This window comes from Cetorhinus maximus, chromosome 2 (assembly GCF_964194155.1).
Source record: "Cetorhinus maximus chromosome 2, sCetMax3.hap1.1, whole genome shotgun sequence".
In the NCBI taxonomy this organism is placed as follows: Eukaryota; Metazoa; Chordata; class Chondrichthyes; order Lamniformes; family Cetorhinidae; genus Cetorhinus; species Cetorhinus maximus.
The window spans coordinates 64,354,390-64,376,541 of NC_135880.1; the positions used below are offsets into that span (position 1 = coordinate 64,354,390).

The 22,152-nt window shown below is 41.4% G+C and overlaps 1 protein-coding gene across 1 annotated transcript in view; it reads right to left on the reverse strand.

Annotated features, from left to right (window-relative positions):
• The window catches only part of pcsk1 (proprotein convertase subtilisin/kexin type 1), a 131,883-nt gene extending 110,022 nt beyond the window's left edge, over positions 1–21,861 (reverse strand). The window contains exon 1 of the mRNA XM_078565524.1: positions 21,517–21,861. Coding sequence (XP_078421650.1) covers positions 21,517–21,699 — 183 coding nt within the window. The 5' untranslated portion in view covers positions 21,700–21,861. The remainder of the gene's footprint in view (positions 1–21,516) is intronic.
• Between the last annotated feature and the right edge of the window lie 291 nt (positions 21,862–22,152).

The following is a 22,152-nucleotide window of genomic DNA, read 5'->3' on the forward strand; positions in this document are numbered from 1 at the left end:
CAAGGCTCCTTAGACAGTACCTTCCAAACCCATGACCACTACCATTTAGAAAGATAAGGGCAGCAGATAGATGGGAACACCACCACCTGAAAGTTCTCCTTCAAACCACTCACCATCCTGACTTTGAAAAATATCGCTGTTTCTTCACTGTCGCTTGATCAAAGTCCTGGAACTCAGTCTCTAACAGCACTGTGGGTGTACCTACACCACATGGACTGCAGCAGTTCAAGAAGGCAGCTCACCGCCACCTTCTCAAGGGTAATTATGGATGGGCAATAAATGCTAGCCTGGCCAGTGATGTCCACATCCCAAGAATGAATGAAAAAAATCTGCCGACCTTATTGGCAGTAGATGCTTCGTCTACAGGTCTGGGTACAGTTTATTCAAGTTACAAAGAGATGGTAAATGTAGACCAGTTTATTATAGACACAGAAAAAAAGATATGCTACAATTGAGAAGGGAGCATTGGCAGCAACCTGGGCATGTGAAAAGCTCTCAGACTGCATGATAGGATTGCAGTTTAAAATTGAAACCAGCCATAAGTTATTAATCAATCTTCTGAACATTGCAAAAATGCCACCTAGAACTCAATGGGCAGACTTTTCACCTCATCAGGCGGGCAGGCCCAGGAGTGGCCACAGAACAGACAATCGCCCAAATAATGGCCAGCCAGCATGAAATGCGCTCTGATACCCTCAGCACTGCTGGGTGCGAGGAAAGGAGGCCGAGCATGGAAGTCAGTGCCTACATGCGGGCACGCTGAGTGAAAGCTCCCTGAAGGCACAGAGCTGCCTCAGGGAGCTGAGGATTTTTCACATTAAAAATAAAATTTTCAAAAGAAAGGAAAACATGTGCCCTCTTGTGACTCTGACACATGAGCAGGGATATGTTGAAAATGAGTTCTAAAAATTTTTATTTTATTTTTAATTATCATTGGAAACCTCATCCTGCCCGTGGATGAAGTTTCCTCAAAAACCCAAAGGTCACTTGGCCTATTTGCCCACCTACCAACCGTAAGGTTTAATGGGCATGGATAAATTATATTTACTTGATTAATTAATGGGCTTAACAGCCCTCTTAATTGTCGGTGGGAGAGCTGCCAACTCCCACACATGCCCGCCAACCGAAATAACGCGAAAGTGCATAATGATGTTGGGACACTCACCCAACATCATCGGGCACTATTTTTCGCCTGTTCAGGTCGGGTGTGCACATGCCCGCCCGATGAAGTAAAAGCTCTGCCCAATGTTTCAGACTGAGGTGTGATTCAATAACTGAGTATGTTCAAGGGAAGTACCAAGCAGCAGGAGATACCCAATCAAGAATACCAGTTGAAGGAACCAAAATGGAGGATTTGAGTTTCATCAGGGAGGTAGAAGCGCATACATCACGCATTACCAAACACCTACTGGCTACTGCAAAGAAGCTGCAGGAGATAAAACAAGCACAACAGCAAGATGACAAATGTACCCAGATAAAGGAACACTGTCTGGAAGGATGACCAGATTATACTATTAACAACCCAGTGCTCAGCAGTACTTTGAACAGAGAAAGCACCTCACATCATTGATGATCTCCTAGTTTTTAATGACAGAATAGTCATTTCGAGAATACTTCGGCATGATATCCTCCAAAATATTCATCAAGATCACTTAGGGATAACATAATGTTGAGCAACAGTCCAGCAATAATTCTGGTGGCCAGGCATTACTCATTCTCATAGTGTTGAAGAACTAACTTTGAATTGCCTTACATGTGCAGTGAACAGCCAAATGCAAATAGAACTACCGTCACTCTCCACTTTTCCATCAAGACCATGGGAGTACCTGAAATTTTTTTGAAATTCATTCACAGGACGTGTGCTTCGCTGGCTGGGCCAGCATTTATTGCCCATCCCTAATTGCCCTTGAGAAAGTGCTGGTGAGCTGCCTTCTTGAACCGCTGCAGTCCATGTGGTGTAGGTACACCCACAGTGCTGTTAGGAAGGGAGTTCCAGGGTTTTGACCCAGCGACAGTGAAGGAATGGTGATATATTTCCAAGTCACGATGGTGAGTGACTTGGAGGGGAATTTCCAGGTGGTGGTGTTCCCATCTATCTGCTGCCCTCGTCTTTCTAGATGGTAGTGGTCGAGGGTTTAGAAAGTGCTGTAGAAGGAGCCTTGGTGAATTCCTGCAGTGCATCTTGTAGATGGTACACACTGCTGCTACTGTGTGTTGGTGGTGGAGGGAGTGAATGTTTGTGGATGTGGTGCGAATCAAGTGGGCTGCTTTGCCCTGGACGGTGTCAAGCTTCTTGAGTGTTGTGGGAGCTGCACTCATCCAGGCAAGAGGGGAGTGTTCCATCACACTCCTGACTTGTGCCTTGTAGATGATGGACAGGCTTTGGGGAGTCAGGAGGTGAGTTACTCATTGCACAATTCCTAGCCTCTTGTAGCCACAGTATTTATATGGCTAGTCCAGTTCAGTTTCTGGTCAACGGTAACCCCCAGGATGTTAATAGTGGGGCATTCAGTGATGGTAATGCTATTGAACATCAAGGGGTGATGGTTGGATTCTCTTTTGGTGGAGATGGTCATTGTCTGGCACTTGTGTGGAGCGAATGCTACTTGCCACTTGTCAGCCCAAGCCTGGATATTGTCCAGGTCTTGGTACATTTGGACATGGACTACTTCAGTATCTGATGAGTCATGAATAGCGCTGAACATTGTGCAATCATCAGTGAACATCCCCATTTTTGACCTTATGATGGAAGGAAGGACTTATTTGATGGATTTATTTGATCTTAAAGGCAAGATATTTCTATTGTCACTGAGTACTACTCCAGGTGAGTTGAAGTGAACAGATTGCATAGTGTCATTGCGGAAGCAGTCATTCACTGACTGAAGAGAATCTATGCAATACAGGCATCCCAGACTTTGTAGTGTCAGATAATGGTCCACAATTTGCTAACAAATTATTTGTAAAGGAATATGGATTCATTCACATGACTACCTCACCTTGGTTTCACCAAGTGAATAGAAAAGCTGAGAGGTAGTAGAACCATCAAAAACTTGATGAAGATGAATGAAGATCTCAACTTTTTAGTTATCAAACTTCACTGTTACAAAATGGGTCCTCATCATCAGTCGCTAATGGGAAGATGACTAAGAACACAGCTTCCAGCTCTGCAACAGGAATTAGAACCAAGTACCACCTAGGCTGACCATGAGAGAGTTAAAAAGCATGGGGAGCAACAGAGACACAAACAGGCTTGTAACTTCAACTTCAGACACAGAGCACAAGACTTATCTGGGCCACATCCTGGGTGAGAGTATGGATACGAAACCAACAGAAAGAGGCATAATAATAAAAAGAGCTCCACAGCTGAGATCAATCCTGAGGATTGAGGTGGACCAGGAGAAACCACAGCAACTTAAAATCCTTGGAAAGAAAGCCAATTGAAATGTGGGCTTACAATTCAGACCTAGACGGAGAAAAGGAACAAGAAACAAATCAAAGTTCTGCAGCCATCCAGAAGAAGAACACTCCTATTGAATTGAGAGAGAGTGTCGAATGTCCTCGATCTCAGAAGGAGATCAGAACAAGGTTGGTCAAGGCTCCTCAGACTAACCCTGTGAAGTCCGAGATTTTGGGGGGAGATTTAGGAGGATGTATATAGTTGTGATAAAGACTTGGGCAGAGATATAGAGTAAAGAGTTAATATCAGAAGCACCTGATACTAATGTAACTATGATGTAATGACACATGACTAAGTAAGAGATCTGGGGGGAGGAGAAGTCCAACCTCATGCAGTGTTCCTAGATGTACATAGAGCTGTAAATAAATAATAATGATTTTTAACAAGCTACGGTCTTGAGTAGCTTACTTAGGGAAAATAGATGAATGCCGAAGAACCCCATCTGGACCTCAAAAATACAACACAACACAATGGAGTTTTGGCAGAAGGCCTCACAACTCCATTTTACTTGCTAGACCACCTCTACACCACACAAAAACATTTTTTATAGTAAGGAAGACTTGAAAGAAAGATTTTCATTTATATAGTGCCTTTCATGACCATAATATGCCCCAAAGCAATTTATAGCCAACCAAGTACTTTTGAAGTGTAGTTACTGTCAATAACTCAGGAAATGCAGCAGCCAATTGCTGCACCACAAACTCCCACTAACAGTAATGCGATAATGACCAGATGATTTGTTCTTGTGATGTTGATTTAGGGATAAATACCTGTTTAAAGGTAAACTGTCTCTTAAAAGGAAGATAAACTTAAAGAGTACTGCAATGGAAATTCTTAGAAACAGAACATCAGGGACAGAGGGATCCATGGTGACGAATGTGGTGCCACAGCTATTCAAAGTGCTGGTGGACATAAGAAGAAATGCCATAGTCCCATGGAGTGGGGGTGGTGGGTGCTGAGTCCCTCAAGGACCACCCTCAGAAGTGAATGGGACAAGGTATTCAGGAAATTTAACTCCTGGAGTCTGGAAACCTAGGGACTAACAGCAATGCCAGAAGAGATCCAGTGATCTCAGTTGGGTGGTAATGTCAGTGAATGCATCTTCACATGGCATTTCTTACCCAGCACACCACCGAACTTTCACGCTGCTAAATGCATCACATCCCCATCACTCACTTAGCAACACTCCCTAGCACTCAGGACTCAAGCCTAAAATCCAGATACTCCACTACAATCTCACACATCTGCAGACCTAGAGGCACTGACACTGCTGCCCCATACCTGTTACAGATTTTGGATGCACAGGTCACCAACTCCTCTGCTATCCCTGTGAGGATGCATCAACACCCACTGGCAAATGCAGGAACTCACCAAAACACCTCCAGAAACACTCCAGAGTACTTTCGGGCACTTGACAATAGAAAAAGCTCCAACAATTTAACTTAGCTGTAATCAGTGAGTATGGGAAATGTTTGTAGTCCCTTGATCCCCTGCCAAGCTGCACACCCACGTCAAAGGGGTATGGGTATAGTGGAGTCTGGTGTCCTATAACTCTTCAACTCCTACTTATGACTCCAAGTAGCTGGTTGTGCATACCAGCGGTCATACCCCAGGATCTCGACTCAGCCGTCATGCAAGACTAAGTGAGGGGCTCGTCAACTTCAGCTGGTGTGGTATGGGGTGTCACCCCTTCTAATGTGCATGAAGTCAGAGGAGGGCAGAAGATCCTGACAAGTTAGTTGAACAATGGCTCAGAAGACAGAGACCAGCAAGGTGCATGACACACCCAAGGGCACAGTCATGACACTTAGTAAAGCAATGCAGCCAGTTACATAAGAATCCAGGACCTCACACAGTATATGCCCCATAGTTAGCCATGGAAAATCATAGTTGAAGAATAGGAGATACAGAAGAGTTTGGGTCCACTGCAGCTGACTATGTTGTGGATAGAGAAGGAGGAGCCCTTCCCCAACAAAGAAACCAACAAATTTATGACAAAGTTAACCTAAACTCACAGGGGAGGTCAGCTTCTGAGACCGTTACACTCAATGGAAAAGGTAGTTTCTTGAGTGCACGAACATGGGATATAACAACTTTATATCAGGCAGAAAAGCTTGATAACTGCATACAGGTAATGCATAGACATTGTAGTGACTTACTAGGACTTGCAGAAGGAAGATAGTTAGAATCTGGTCAGATGGAAAAGAAGAATCATGTGTTTTACTTCTCAGGAAGTGAGAAATATAGGAATGGAATAGGAATCCTAGTAAACATAAGGTACAAGAGATCATTTCAATGTTACTGGCCAATCTCAGAAAGAGTGACCATGATTAAGATTGAAGGAAAGCCTTGTGATGCGGTTATCATACAAGTTTCCAACACAAAATTACAGTGTTCAGGAAATAGAGGCATTTTATGGTGACATCCTGAAGTGTTATGATCAAGTTTAATCAACTGATATGGTAATTGTAACAGTTGACTTAAACACTAAAATCAGTGAAGGAACATCAGGAAAGCATTTCAGTCAATATGGTCTTGGATTGAGAAATGAAAGAGAAGAGAGATTGAGATAAAAGCAAAATACTGCAGTTGCTAGAAATCTGAAATAAAACAGAAAATGCTGGAAAAACTCAGAAGGTCTGGCAGCATCTGTGGAGAGAGAAACAGAGGTAACATATGGCTCTTTTTCAGAGCTCTGAAGAAGGGTCATAAGTTTCTCTCTTCACAGATGCTACCAGACCTGCTGAATTTTTCCAGCATTTTCTGTTATTATAGGAGAAAGACGGATACAATTTTGTCAAGAAAATGATCTGAGGTTGGCAAACACCTTCTTTAAGCAACCAAAAAAGAAGACAGTACATGTGGAGAAGTCCAGCCAGTGTGCAGAGAAATCATGTGATGGTGAAACAACATTTTAGAAACAGTATAAAGAATATTCATACATATCCTGGTGCAGATATAAATTCAGATCATTCTCTCCATGTGGCAAAAATTAAGTTGAAACTGAAAACACCAAAAAAAAAAATGTGTGACTATTTCAACCTTGACATGTTGAAGGATGGGAACATCAGGGAGGCATTAAAACAAGTACGAATGTCTCAGGATTGTGAAATCAGAACAAACAGAGGTCTCAGAAGAAGAATTAGAAAGCAAATGGAAAAGCATGAGAGTATACAACGTGCTGCAAAGAAAATATTACCAAAATGGAAAAGAAAAAGGAACAAGGAGTGGGTAACAGGTGAGATATTAGCAATGATGATAGAAAGAGAAAAGAAAAGAAACATATTGGAGGAGAATAAAGTTGAAAAGAAAATGAAAAATGCTTGTAGGCAGATTAAAGAGAAATGGTATAATGAGATGTGTGATGAAGTATTGGAGCTGGAAAGAAATCACAAAATGAGAGCTATGCACCAGAAGGTGAAATTTTTGACTGATAGAAAGAAAGGGATAACAGCAGAAAGTGGGTACATAAAAGACTAAGATGGTAAAATATTGTTTGAGAGGGATGCAATAGCCTAAAGATGGACAAAATATATAAGTAAATTGTACAATGATCAAAATTGAGGGAGTCCTCAAGATAGAGGCAAATGAAGGCTCAAACATTATGATATCAGAGGTGAAAAATACTTTGAAATGGATGAGTACAGGAAAAGCCCATCAGTTTAACCTCAATGGTGGGGAGACTATTAGAAGAAACTCTGAGGGACAGAATTAATCTACACTCAGAGAGCCAGGGATTAATCAAAGACAGTCAGCATGGTTTTGTTAAGGGGAGGTCATGTCTGACCAATTTGATTGAATTTTTGGCTGAGTGGCAGGAGGCAGAGGGTGATGGTCAAGGGGTGTTTTTGTGACTGGATGCCTGTGTCCAGTGGGGTTCCACAGGGATCGGTGTTGGGTCCCTTGCTGTTTGTGGTATATATAAACGATTTAGACTTGAATGTAGGAGGTTGATCAGTAAGTTCGTGGATGACATGAAAATTGGTGGGGTGATAAATAGTGAGGAGGGTAACCTTAGAAGGAAGATAATATCAGGCTGGTCAGGTGGACTGATCAGTGGCAAATGGAATTTAATCCAGATAAGCGTGAGGTGTTGCACTTGGGCAGGACAAACAAGGCACAGGAATACGCGATGAATGGTAGGACCCTGGGAAGCACCAAGGATCAGAGGGACCTTGGTGTACATGTCCATCGGTCCCTTAAGGTAGCGGGACAGGCAGATAAGGGGTTAAGAAGGCATATGGGATACTTGCCTTTATTAGCTGAGGCATAGAATATAAGAGCAGGGAGCTTATGCTGGAACTGTATAAAACGCTGGTTAGGCCACAGCTAGAGTATTGCGTGCAGTTCTGGAATCCACATTATAGGAAGGATGTGATTGCACTAGAGAGTGCAGAGGAGATTTACCAAGATATTGCCTGGGCTGGAGAGTTTTAGTTATGAGGAGAGATTGGATAGACTGGGGTTATTTTCCCTGGAGCAGAGGAGATTGAGGGGGGACATGATTGAGGTGTATAAAATTATGAGAGGCGTAGATAGGGTAGACAGGAAGGAACTTTTCCCCTTGGTGGAGGGATCAATAACCAGGGGGTATAGATTTAAGGTAAGGGGCAGGAGGTTTAGAGGGGATGTGAGGAAGAATTTTTTCACCCAGAGGGTGGTGGAAATCTGGAACTCACTGCCTGAAAGGGTGGTAGAGGCAGAAACCCACATAACACCTGAGAAGTATTTGGATGTGCACTTGTGATGCCATGGTATACAAAGTTATGGGCATCGTGCTGGAAAATGGGATTATAATAGGTACTTGTTTGACTGGCGCAGACTCGATGGGTCGAAGGACCTTTTTCTGTGCTGTAGACTTCTATGACTCTATGACTATGACATAGAGAAAGCAATTTTAGAACATCTAAAAGCCCTTGGAAAAACAGAATTAGAAGTGATAACAGAAATTTGTAATCAAATATATACCAAAGAATACATTCCAAATGATTTGAGACATTATTTGTTGTTATCTAAGAAACCTAAAGCAATGGGATGCAATTATTTCAGAACAATAAGCTCAATGAAACATCCCATTAAAGTGAACTTGAAAATCATAATAGAAAGAAATTATAACACATTTGAAATAGAAGTTGGTGACCTGGAGTAGGAACAAGAGAAGGAATATTTAACTTAAGAACAATCTTCGATAAATCTCTTGAAATAAACACAATCGAATGCTTCTTCATGGCCTATCAAAAAACGTTAACAGATGTGATGCTGAAATGTGACAATGACAGTAAAGATGCAAGATTTATCCACAGCCTATTTTGGGACCAAATAGAGACCATCAGGCTAGAAGAGGGTCACTCAGATATGTTTCAGGTGAAGAGAGGAGTACAACAAGGCTGTGTACTGTCACCAAAATTATTCAATCTGTACACAGAACAAATATTCAGAGAATTAGATGTACTTCTGGGGTAAAAATTAGAGGCAAGAGCATAAACTTGACAAGAACTTGACATAGCGCTACTTCCAGAACCAGAAGAGGCCCTACAAAATATCATAGATCACGTAAAACTGGCCGTTTCAAATATGGATTGATATGAACACCAAAAAGACACAAACAATGATAGTTAGGAGGAATACATTAGAAGAAACTAGAATAAAGATTGAAGTGAATGGCATCACACAGGAACAAGCAGATAAGTTTGTATATTTAGGATAAATAATAACAGAAGGTGACAGATGTAATGCAGAAATTAGAAGAAGGATAGAGGTATTCGTTCAGAGGATGTGGGAATTGCTGGCTAGGCCAGCATTTGCTGACCATCCCTAATTGGCCTTGTGAAGTTACTGGTGAGCCACCTTCTTGAACCGCTGCAGTCGATGTGGTGTAGGTACACCCACCGTGCTATTAGGAAGGGAGTCCTGGGATTTTGACCTAGAGACAGTGAAGGAACAGCAATATATTTCCAAGTCAGGATGATGTGTTACTTGGAGGGGAACTTGCAGGTGGTGGTGTTCCCATGAGTCCGCTACCTTTGTCCATCTTGGTAGTAGAGGTCATGGATTTGGAAGGTGCTGTCAAAGGACCCCTTGGTGAGTTGCTGCAGTGCATCTTATACATGGCACACACCACTGACTGTGCACCAGTGGTGGAGGGTGTGAATGTTTAAGGTGGTGGATGGGGTGCCAATCAAATGGGCCGCTTTGTCCTGGATGGTGTCAAGCTTCTTGAGTGTTGTGGGAGCTGCACTCATTCAGGCAAGTGGAGGGTATTCCATCACACTCTTTCCTTGTACCTTGTAGATGGTGGAGAGGCTCTGGGGAGTCAGGAGGTGAGTTACGAGCTGCAGAATTTATATAGCTAGTCCAGGTCAGTTTCTGGTCAATGGTAACCTCCGGGATGTAGGTAGTGGGGGATTCAGTGATGTTAATGTCATTGAATGTCAAGGGGAGATGGTCAGGTTCTCTCTTATTGAAGATGGTCATTGCGTGGCATTTGTGTGGCGTAAATGTTACTTGTCATTTACGAGCCCAAGCCTGAATGTTGTCCAGGTCTTGCTGCATTTGGACATGGGCTGCCTCAGAATCTGAGGAGTCATAAATAATGCTGAACATTGTGCAATCATCAGTGAATATCCCCACTTCTGACCTTATGATGGGGAAAAGGTCATTGATGAAGCAACTGAAGGTGGCTGGACCCAGGACACTACCCTGAGGAACTCCTGCAGTGATGTCCCGGGACTGAGATGATTGACCTCCAACAACCACAACCATCTTCCTTTATGCTAGGTATGCCTCCAGACAGTGGAAAGTTTTCCCCGACTCCCATTGACTTCAGTTTTACTAGGACTCCTTGATGCCACACTTGATCAAATTCTGCCTTGATGTCAAGGGCAGTCATTCTCATCTCACCTCTTGAGTTCAGATCTTTTGTCCATGATTGGATCAAGGTTGTAGTGAGGTGAGGGGCTGAGTGGCCCTGGCAGAACCCAAATGAGCATCACTAAGTACCTGGGCCAGAAACTTTCCTATGACGCATGGGCCGGGCGGGAGCGGGCGGGGGCAGTGGTGGAGCTGATTGCCACCCGCGATCGTCTGAGTGCCACTATTTTACATGGGCGGGCCAATTGAGGCCCGCCCAGTGTGATGCACGGCCGGTAGCACTCAGCGCTACCTGTGCGGGCAGGGGGTGGAGGGAGAGTCAGGGCCTGCGCTCTTGTGAGCATGCATGCGAAAGAGCGCAGCAATCTCCCTGAGGCACGGACTGCCTCAGGGAGATTAAGTTAGTAATGGAAATCTTGAATAAAGGTTCTGAAAAATTATTTAAACATGTCCAAGCATGTGACAGTGTCACATGAGCTGGGACATGTTTGTACAGTTAGCAAAATTTATTTGATTATTTTATTAAGCCTTCAGGAATCCTCATTCCGACTGTGGATGAGGTTTCATGAAAAAGACGAAGGCCGCTTGGGCTCTTCACCTGCCCACCAACCTTGAGTTGGTAACAACTTTAATTGGTTTTTTATTGGCCTTAATAGGCCATTGACAGTTCGGCGGGCACGCAGCCAACTTCGGCGTGCACCCGCTGAACGAAATATCTAACTGATGCATGCCCGACGTCATCGCGTGTCATTTTGTGCGTCGGCGAGTCGGGCCCGCCCCCACATGCCGATGGCAATATTCTGGCCCTGGTTGCTGAGTAAGTATGCTTGATAGCACTGTCAATGACACCTTCCATCGCTTTGCTGATGAAACGTAACCAGTAGCTTTGTGAAGATGAAGGATGTGTCAACAACAAAAAAATCTCAAGTTTGTAACAAGGAAAAAACTCATACGATGCCTCATTCTATCTACTCCCCTGTATGCCTCAGAAACCTGGACAATAAGTAAAGCTCTGTGGAAGAATCTAGAGGCCTTTGAAACGTGGATGCTAAGACATATGCTAAAAATTGCATATACAGACCATAAGAAAAATGAAGAGCTACTTGAAATAGCAAAAGCAAAAAGAACTCTAAAAAGTGACATCCAGAAAAGAAAAGGTCAGTTTTTCAGATAGCTGATCAGAGCTGAAAAGCTCCAGAGATCTCTCCCAGAGGGCAAAGTGGAGGGCAGCAGACAATAGGGGTCGACCTATGCATATTTGGATGATGGACATCACAGAGTGTTTACATACGAGATACAGTGGATGTATGAGGATGGCACAATACAGATGAGCATGGCATAACATGATGGCAGATCTCCTGGCAGGAATAGCTACAAGCAGCAACAGTAGCAATCAGGGTGCCTGGCTCGTTAAATAACGCTATCGCATGGACTATTTTGCTTCAGGCTTCTTGTTCCAAGAGTGGGCAATGCAGGTGTTGCCATGACACTCGTCCAAATTTGAAACCCTGGTGACACATTAGCCAGTTGGACTATGTATGTCAGATAGTGCCAACTCAAATTATTTGAGAGCATGCAGTGGACGCAGCTGTTATGACCAGTGTTATGACCAGGTGAGAAGCGGTGAACTGGCTCCCCACTGTTCAACCTCCTCAGTTGGTCACAACAAAGGTTTAATTTTATTTTTCACAAGGATGTGCCTTTTCCGAATCCAAATGCATTTAACTATCTAAGCGGTGAATAATAAGGAGCCAATCAAACAAGGTTTTCTTAAGTTAAAGAAAGAGCAAATTTATTAACCACTAAAGCTGAGAAAAAAAATAAAACGCAATGTCGCACACACACAGGTATAAGAAATAAAGGAAGTTAGAGTCCAATAAAAAAAAGGTTAAAAGAATATATGGTTAAGTGTCCTGTATATAGTTGTCCTGGAGGCATAGATGTTTAAACATTGTGGCCGATTTGGATTTGCTGGTTTCATGAATGTAAAAGATGGTCAAATGTAGAAGATGTTGCAGTCATTACGAGATCACAGTTTGCTAGTCGATTTCTAGTAAAGTTGACTTTCGAACCGGAAAATACATTTGTTCTAAGAGAGAGAGAGTGAGAGATACCACCTTTCAGCCTGCTTCCTCTGCGGAATACCTTCTTGCAATGTCTCTGCAGTGGTTTCAGCGTGGCCTGAAATACTTCACCTATTGTATATTTCCAAGAGGTTTTGGGTGGGTCTGTCTGTGGCAGCCAATGTTTCAATATCCAGGACTTTGCATTTTAATATCTCTTCCTTAGACACTGATGAATTTTGATGGGTCTCTGAATTATAGACAATGTCGCTCTCTCTTCATACTCCCCTGAGACTGATTTGTTTGTTTATCATCTTCCTCTTGGAAGGTGGCCTTGCATTTTTAAGCAGCATATTCTCTCTCATTTCAAATTGCAAAATTTCCAGCCAATTGAAAGTTGAAAAGTCATATTTTCAAAGACAATATGACATCATATCCTTGGATATGCCCAATGTTTCAGATCAATGACCTTTCACCAAAACTGGAAGGTGTTTGAAATGAACAGTGAAAGAACAAACAAGAAAGGTGTGTGATAGGGTGGAGGGAAGAAGTGATTAAATGACAAAAGTGATGATGGTGCAAAGCAAAATGCAGTGATAATGGAAGAAGTATGTAAACTAAAGAAGGTTCAGAGGAAGTGTAAATGCTTAATAACAGAGGAGCTAGGAGACATGAAAAACCTGACAAAGAAGAAAGACTTTTATCTCACAGGAATATGGCAGAGAAAAAAACAGATGCATTCAGCATGTGATAGAGGTCAATCCAATTATCACCTTATCAGTGCAAAGATGACATTAGCTCAACAGTACAAAGAACATTTTCTAGCAGGCAGAATTCCCAAGAGTTAAGAGTGTTATAGGTGACACCCATATATTGTGTAAGATGAGTTTGGCCACCATCTCCTGACAGACATAATGCGCTGCTATTTCCTGTGTGAAGTATCTTGGAGTGTCGAACAGGACACTCACCTCACACTAAAGGTTGATCAGGAGAAAATGTGAGCCTGTCACTTGCCCATGATCTCCACATTGGGGTTTCATGCACTTCAATGTTGCCTGGCACATTCTCTCTCTCTGACAAGCATTTAGAACGATTTGTAAGGGTTGAAACAATATTGCCCCAAATGCAGCCACTTAAATTTAAGTGGGCATATTCCTTTAACAGTGAACAGCTTCCCGAATTCCCATTCAGCCTCTTAAGCTAGCTGCTGGCACAGGTCAATGCTATGCTTGAAGCTATCTAATTATTCAAATGATCCAGCCCTAGAAATTGGCGACAGTCAGCTTGGTGCTGCTTTAAGCTGCTTTGCACAAACAGCTAGCCATTCGGAGCTTCACTTCAAAAAGATTACAAAATCTCTTCTCTAGGGTCCATGAAGTAGATTTTGATTGCGATAGTGTAATGCAAGTGATACTAGATCTGCAGCCTGTTTTACATCTCTCCTGATTTTTATTTCCAAGCAGACCACTTAATAGAACAGACAGAATTCAGCAGAGAATGTCATCTGAATGAAAAGCAGCAGCCAAATGAAGATCATAGTGTAGCTCAGACACCATGGGAAGAAATCAAATTTCAGACAAGGGAAAAAGACACTATGAAGCAAAGAACCTGGCACAGAAGCTGAGTGAAACTAAGAAGCCAGCAGAACTGTATCAACCAGAACCTCAGTGGACAATGTCAGTAAATAACGCATGGGTTCTGTGTCTGGAGAAGCTTAAGCTTGATAGTAGAGCAGAACCAATGCAGGCAAGGCGCATAGTGCCAACTTAATAGTTCTTGAAGGAAGTAGTAATAAGTGCAGACACCTTACTTTTTTTTTCATTCTTTCACAGGATGTGGGTGTCGCTGGCACAGCCAGCATTTATTACTCATCGCTAACTGCCCTTGAACTGACCTTGCTTGGTCAATTCAGAGGGCAGTTAAGAATCAACCACATTGTGATATATGCGATCCTAAAATGATGAGGTATGAAATATTAAGTTTGTTTCCTATTTATTTTATGTTTAAAAACATAAGAACACAGCAATGATGGACTATTGAAAATAAATAATTTTCTGCAATGAGCATGCATTTTTTTCTCCCACCCCTCTATTACACTGTGTCTTCCTGAAAGTTTGTACAGTTGGCCTGTTCTCAGGCTTTTGTTAATATCATCTTGACCATTTTCCTGGAAAAATTCAATGGCATTGCTGCTGAATCGTTTTTCTCTCTATCCTTGTTCTTTAGGATGTGACTTACCTTGTTCAGTATCTCCACAACAAGTTAGTTTAAAAGCTCTGTAAGGAATTATGGGCAAAAAACATGCATTTATTTGTTGGCGTAGAGTTCATGGGTTTAATAATAAGCTGCACTTTTTATCTACTTACATGTATGTATTCATTTCTTTTGTTACTGGCCTGTGTTTTCCGACTTTCTCCTACACTTTCATGGCATGTGTTATTTATTTTAGAATGCTGGATCTGGATCAGTGTTCATTAAAATATTCAAACTGTAATAACTAATCTGGAAATCTTGCTTCTGGCTATCGAAGCCATTACATCATCATCTATAATGAATAATAATGAGGTAGTCAAAGAAATCTCAACATTAACAACAAAAATGTTTTACAATGCGATCGTTTGAAACACAGCTATAAAATAACAATAGACGACCATCACTGAATATTTTTAGGAGGCTTTCAGAATCTCACTCCAGAAGTTAGATTCTGAGTCACATCTATGACTGCTTACTATTATTGAATGCTGTGCTTATAATCATAGATTCCAATCAGAAATAAGAATGGTTGTTTCTCTCATGACACAGTTTTGCAGTCAGGTCACTCATGGTTTGTGGTATGAACTTAACTGTGTTCAGTCCACCATCTATGGCTGTTATTTAGTGATCAAAATGTGTCTGAGCCAGAGCAGGAATCACCAAATTTAGGGTTCATGCTATTGAAGGTCAATAACTGTATTCTTTACATCACTCATACCAGCCAAGGTTTTCAATGTGTTCTAATCAAACAATATTACACTTCATTTTACGCTAGAGTTCCTATTAAACATGTACCTGGATGAGGACAGTTACTATAACACTCAAGAAGCTCAACATCATTCACGCCAAAGCAATCTGCTTGATCAGCATTTCATCTACTGGTCTAAACATCCATCACTAGCGAATCCTGGCTGCAATGCATACTTGTCGACACAATGCATTTCAAAACATGTAAGACCAAGATCAACTGATGTTTGGAGGATTATGGAGCAATGGTGTATTAATCAAATTGTGGTGTAGATCATCCATGATGTCACTGAATGGCTCGAGAGTGAATTGCCCACTCTTGTTTCTTTGTTCCTATGTTCAGCCTATAGCCACATGTTTCATATAGGATCTCACTGAGATAGTCCAAAAACATCCATTAAGTAAAATTTGCTTTCTAAGTTTTTTTCTAATATATCTGGATTGAAATTCATCTTCCATAGTTTCAGCCATTTTAACATTTTACCTATGCTCTACTGCAGTTATTGGATGCCTCATCAGACTCAAATTCCCTCCTCCTCTCCTCATGTAGTTTAGTTTATTTGTAAATTAGCTGTCTTTCTAAATTCAGGTCAGTTATGTAGCTTTGAAACAGTAAGATGTTGAGCACCAATCCTCAGAACATTCCATTCAGATTAACACCTCCAACATCACTTTCCAGTTTTCCAATTACACTTCCCTCACTTTCGGCCAATTCCTTATTCAGTTCTAGGTTTTACCGTGAATACCTGTTGTCTCAAACTTTCATGCTGAATTTCATCAAAGGTTTTTTGGAAATCCTTTTCTGGAAATCTAAGTACACTACACTGGAGGGATTTCCAAAGTTCATTTGGAACATGACTTCCTTAAAAAAACAGTCAATGAGATTGGGAAGTAGGATTTCCCCCTTCTGAAGGCATATTGGCTTCCACCACCACATTGCCATATTGGCAGCCTTTTACTTGTTCCTATTGATTAATTCCACTATGTTGTCATTTATTGATGTAAAGCTAATTTAAAAATAATTATTTCATGAGATGTAGGCATTATTGGCCAGGCCAGCATTTATTGCCCATCCCTGATTGTCTTTGAGAAGGTGGTGGATGTGAGCTTCTTTCTTGAACCACTGCAGTCAATGTGAAGTAGCTACAGCCACAGTGCTGTTAGGAAGGGAGTTCCAGGAGTTTGACCCAACGATAATGAAGGAATGGTGATATAGTTCCAAGCAAGGATGGTGCATGGCTTGGAGTGGAACTTGCAGGTGGTGGTGTTCCCATGCACCTGCTGCCCTTGTCCTTCTTGGTGGAAGAGGTCACAGGTTTGGAAGGTGCTGTCGAAGAAGCCTTGGTGAACTGCTGCATTATACCTTGATGATGGCGGTAGTGGAGAGAACGAATGTCAATGGTGGAAGGAATGAATGATGGTGGTGGTGGAGGGAATGAATATTGAAGATGGTGGATGTGGTGCCAATCAAGTGCGCTTTTTGTCCTGGATGGTGTCGAGCTTCTTGAGTGTTGTTGGAGCTGCACTCTTCCAGGCAAGTGGAGAGTATTCCATCACAATCCTGACTTGTGCCTTGCAGATGGTGGACAGGATTTGGGGAGTCAGGAGGTGAGTTATTTGCCGCAGAATTCCCAGTTTCTGACCTGTTCTTGTAGCCACAGTATTTACATGACTGGTTCAGTCAGTTTGTTGTCAATGGTAACTCCCAGAACGTTGATAGATGCACAGTTACTCAGGTTTGTCTTGTCTCCTTCTTTGAAATTAAATACCTTTGTGGTTTGTTTCAAATCCATTAGAAACTTCATTTTATTCCTGAATCCCTTCTGATCACCATTAGCATTTCATAATTTTTCTCACTAATTTTAGGTACAATATCAGTCAACTTTATTTCTGGTGTCTCCCAAGCATCTATCATTGTCCCCTCCTATTTCTCATCCACATGCTGCAGCTTTGTGACATCATCTGAAAGCACAGCATTCATTTTCACATGTACACACCCAGCTCTATTTCACCACTACCTCATTTAACTCTTCCACTGTTGCTAAATTATCAGAATGCTTATCCCAACATCCAGTAATGGAGGAGCTTCCTCCAATTAAAGCCATTGTCTTCAGTCCCCGCTACAAACTCCATTCCCTGCAACTGACTCCATCCTTCTCCCTGGCAACTGTCTTGAGGCTAACCTAGGCTGTTCACAACTTTGAAGTCACATTTGACCCTGAGAAACCCTTCCAACCACACATTGGCACCATCACTAAGGCTGCCTATTTCACCTCCATAGCATTACCTGACTTCACCCCTGCCTTAGCTCATCTGCTGCTGACACCCTCATTCTTGCCTCTGTTACCTCTGGATTTGATTATTCCAATACAGTCCTGGCTGGCGTCCCACATTCTGCCATCCATAAACTTGAGGTCGTCCAAATATCTGCTGCCCGTGTTCCAACTCGCAGCAAGTCCTGATCACCTATCATCCCTGTGCTCACTGACCTCCACTGGTTTCCAATCAAGCAATACCTTCATTTTAAAATTCTTATAACTGTTTTAAAATTCCTCCATGGCCTCACTCCTCTCTATCTCTGTAATCTCCTCCAACTGTACAACCTTCTTGAGATATTTGTGTTCATCTAATTCTGACCTCTCGAACATCACCGATTTTAATCATACCACAGTGCTTGAGTTTTCAGTTGCTTAACCCTAAGCTCTTGAATTCCATCCCTTCATCTTTCTGCCTCTCTCCCTCACTTTCTTCCTTAAAACCTAACTGTTTGACCAAGTTTTTGGCCACCTGACCTAATATCTCCTTATGTGGTTCAGTTGTTTGGCATGGTCATGTGAAGCTCCTTGGGACTTTTTGCTATGTCAGAGGTACTATATAAAAGATCTCATAGCAGCTCACATTTAGATGTAGAACCTCCTATGATGGGGGCCAGGCTACTGCTATCTTCTTTCGTGAAGACTTTCTGGAATAAATCTGGTATTTTGTGGATTAACAGTAAACAAATGATCATAAAAGCTACTGGATCATTGTCATCTTCACCTGAGTGTGTTTTAGCAATATAACTAACTCTTTACTTGTTAACTTAAGGAACCTGGCTGGCTTATTTCTTACACTGAGCTACGTTTATATATTGAATTGACAATATCACTTCCTTTTTAAAGTCAAACTCTGTTATAGCCAACCAGGAATGGGGCAAAGAGAGAAATCAGTTCACCCCTCCTAACCTGGTCATAACAGATTGTAGAGCACTTTGAGATATATGGTGGTTCTTAAAAGCACTATATAAAAGCAAATTTTCTTTCTTCCTGCTGCTTTAGTCTAATTTGTTTGTTATACTAATTTCACAAGCGTTATTCACTTTTAATCCAGTTAAATTTATGTTTGTTTAAATCCTCCAGATTTGACTGTCCTGCATATTGAGGATATTCTACAAGGTATTTCATTGGTCCACAGCTGAGCTTTTCTTTAGTTATACCTTCATTCCACCCTCCCCATTCCCATCAAATTGTTTAAGTTCAGTCCCTTGAAGGCACCTTGTTGAAGTTATATACCTGGGTATTGATTTGCAGTATCGGTTTATCTCATATCATGGCAGTGTTAATTATTTTATGGTTTTGTTAAGCAAACCATTAATTTACAATATTGACCCACATTTTAAAATCACATACCAGCTTGTCAAATTTCCTGACTAATATATGCAAAGTATGGCAAATCGATGAACTATAATGTATATTGTAAATGAATGGGGTGAATGACAAAAAAAAGACTTGGAAAGGGATCTGAGATTGGTGATACATAGCAAGCAGTTTTAAAACAGCAAACGAAATACCAGGATTTGTGGTCAGAACTGCAGGAGGTTATATTTGTACTGCACAGTAAACTGGTCAGAGCACGCTAGATGACTGAGCTTAGCTCTGGTCAGTACACCTTTTAAATATTATCTTTAATACATTTTAATAACCTTGCTCAGCTGGCTCACAATTCATACTTTTGATCAACAGATGTAGACCTCCATACAAAGCTGGTGTTTGAAAATCCCTACATTGTAACAAACTATTGCAAATTCTGCTCCCAGTAATCGAAGAACGATTCATGCAAATGAATCCCAAACTTTTAAAATGTACTTTGGAGAAAAATTAATGGCGTAATGAGCTATTACAATAAAACTCAATAAATAAATGTTCATTGGATGGAAGAACCGAATGATTCCTTTACACAGCAGAAAATCTTTTGGTGTCGCTTCAAAATAAGCTCGCCTTCTGTTTTGCTCCTTTATTGAGATGAGAGGGATAGAGATAGCCAGGTTTCTATCTGTACAATAAGGTAATAGTAGGAAGGTGAGATATTTAATAATCAGATTGGGTCACAAAAAAATACGGCGGATGCTGGAAATCTGAAATAAATACAGGTTTCTCCGGTCAGTAGGGTCCAGCGATCTGATTGGATAGCTAGGGAATCCAAAATGACAAAGTATCATGTTGTGGAGTTCTCTCAAAAAAAAAACAGGTTGCCGTTCAATTTGAAGCGTTGCCTGTCATTTGTTGATTTTTTTCATGCTTAAAGAGATGATACGGCTCCACATCCAGTTTAGGACATGGAATCTTTTTGATCCCGACCAACATTACATCGATTTAGTAACATTTCTTACATGTGTCAGTCACTCCATCGGCAAATTAAAGGGCATGTATTTAGATCGAGCACCCCTATTGTATTTGGTTTCATACTGTATAATGATTTCACTATCTGAGGGTGAATAGCCCAAACTTCATCACCCGTCATCTCTCTTTCAAATGATGACTAACCGGCTGTGTATTCCCAATACGTTTTGACGTTATTCCCCTTCCTAATTACTCGGCGTCGGGTATTCTACAGTTCGTTTCATATGACAGATCAGTAGGTAGCATTTCTTCCACATACAAGCTTAAGATTTATCGCTTTCAAATTGCCATGAACTAAATCTATAAAATTAAATCCAACTCGCATTTACTAAAGCGAATTGATCCCTGTGGAGAATGATCACATTTTGGGAAATGATATATTATGAACCATCAAGTCTACGTATTTCCTAGTATATATCTTCAGTTAGAGTCTCCTCGGTATCATCTGCACCTTCCTTCATCCCTTCTCTGTGTATCCTGTATATGAATAGAGCTGGGCTCTGATCCTTAATGTTCCGCTCCACTGTTCTGTATAATTGAGATTAATAACTGAGAACAAGAGACGAAAACTCCTAAAATCTCTGGAACATGCATCTGAAAGCACCTTTTGTGAGATTATTATGATATCGATATTAAGCTGTCCTTATTCGCTCTCCCTTTCTTGCCCTTTTTTTCTGTTTACTGTCATAGATTGCGTTTTATCTGCAGTTCATCGACATTGCTTTATTCATTTACTCAACTTCACATCTATCCCTTAAACACATATTTGAACCACCGTGGGCTAGGTTCCTGAAATCATCACGTTAAGCACTAGAAACTGTTTCCAAAGCTTGGTTAAGAACACACGCTCACGAATGGATTGAATAACACACCACATGGCAGAGAGAATCCAGTGTTAGATAAGTTAAAATCAGAAAAGATGGAACATGCGTAAGATATGAATGCATATATATATATATGTGTGTGTGTATGCATACATTATGATATATAATTTAAGTTCAACATCGCACTATACTTGGCTATAAAACCATTCAATCTTACTGTTGACCAAGTACACAAAACGACCATCCTTGTTGCTCAGAATTGTTGCCTTTTGAAGTGCTGAAACTAATGTGTGTGTGGTCATCTCCTGTATAATAATATCACTCCCTAAACTAGAAATACACCGGACGCTTGGTCTAAGTGATCTGCCGCATCTCTGAAGGAAATTGAATATAAGCTGTCTGTTCCTGTGATAAAATGTGAGAGTAAATATCTGAGAAAGCAATTGAGACTATCATCTTTCACTGTCTTCTGCTCCATATATATTGTAGGTGCATACGATGTTATAACATCAGTTATCTCCAATGGTGAATTTCTAACACAAGCACTATCGGTTAACAGATTTACTTCGCATGTGACTCTTTATTTAAGAAACTGGGTTTCCCGGTACACATATTGGTATAGGTTCAAATTAATGAATACTTACCTGACCCACGAAATCATATTCCAGTTCTTCGGCAATAGCTTTCGCCACCTCGGGTCCTCCAACCACTTCGACTGCCCACTCATTAACGTATTGTTTTTCTCCATTGGCAATGTCCGGCGTAGAGCAAATTGCAAACATCGCTAGAGCTGCAAATCGCAGGGAAAGACAATACTTTTGTTTCATTATTAAATTGATATACAAAAAGAAGGAGGTTTAGAGAAGTAAAAGCCGCAGAATGATCACAAACGTTGCATGCACTTGGATTGCTGCTGTAGTAAGTGAGAAGGAAGCAAACTGCCTTTCTAATGAGGTGGATGCTGTCAGACGAAATGAAAGTGGTAAACCTCCGAGCTTGAATGGGAAAGTGTTTACGCACCAAATGCTACGTAAAGCATCGCCCTGACGTCAAATCCAGTGTACCCTCTGCAATATCGACCAAATGTTCCCGGGGGGGAATTGTTAAAAGGCTATCTGAGAATTCATTGTGCAAGAGCTGTGACACATCTTTTACGGGAGCTGTCCATTGCTGAAATCCACATAACTCGACAGCCATTTAGAGCCATCACATCCGTCCATTTCGCTCCACGGACATCGATAGAATGACATATAACGCCGGTTTGTAGAATTATTTTTGGA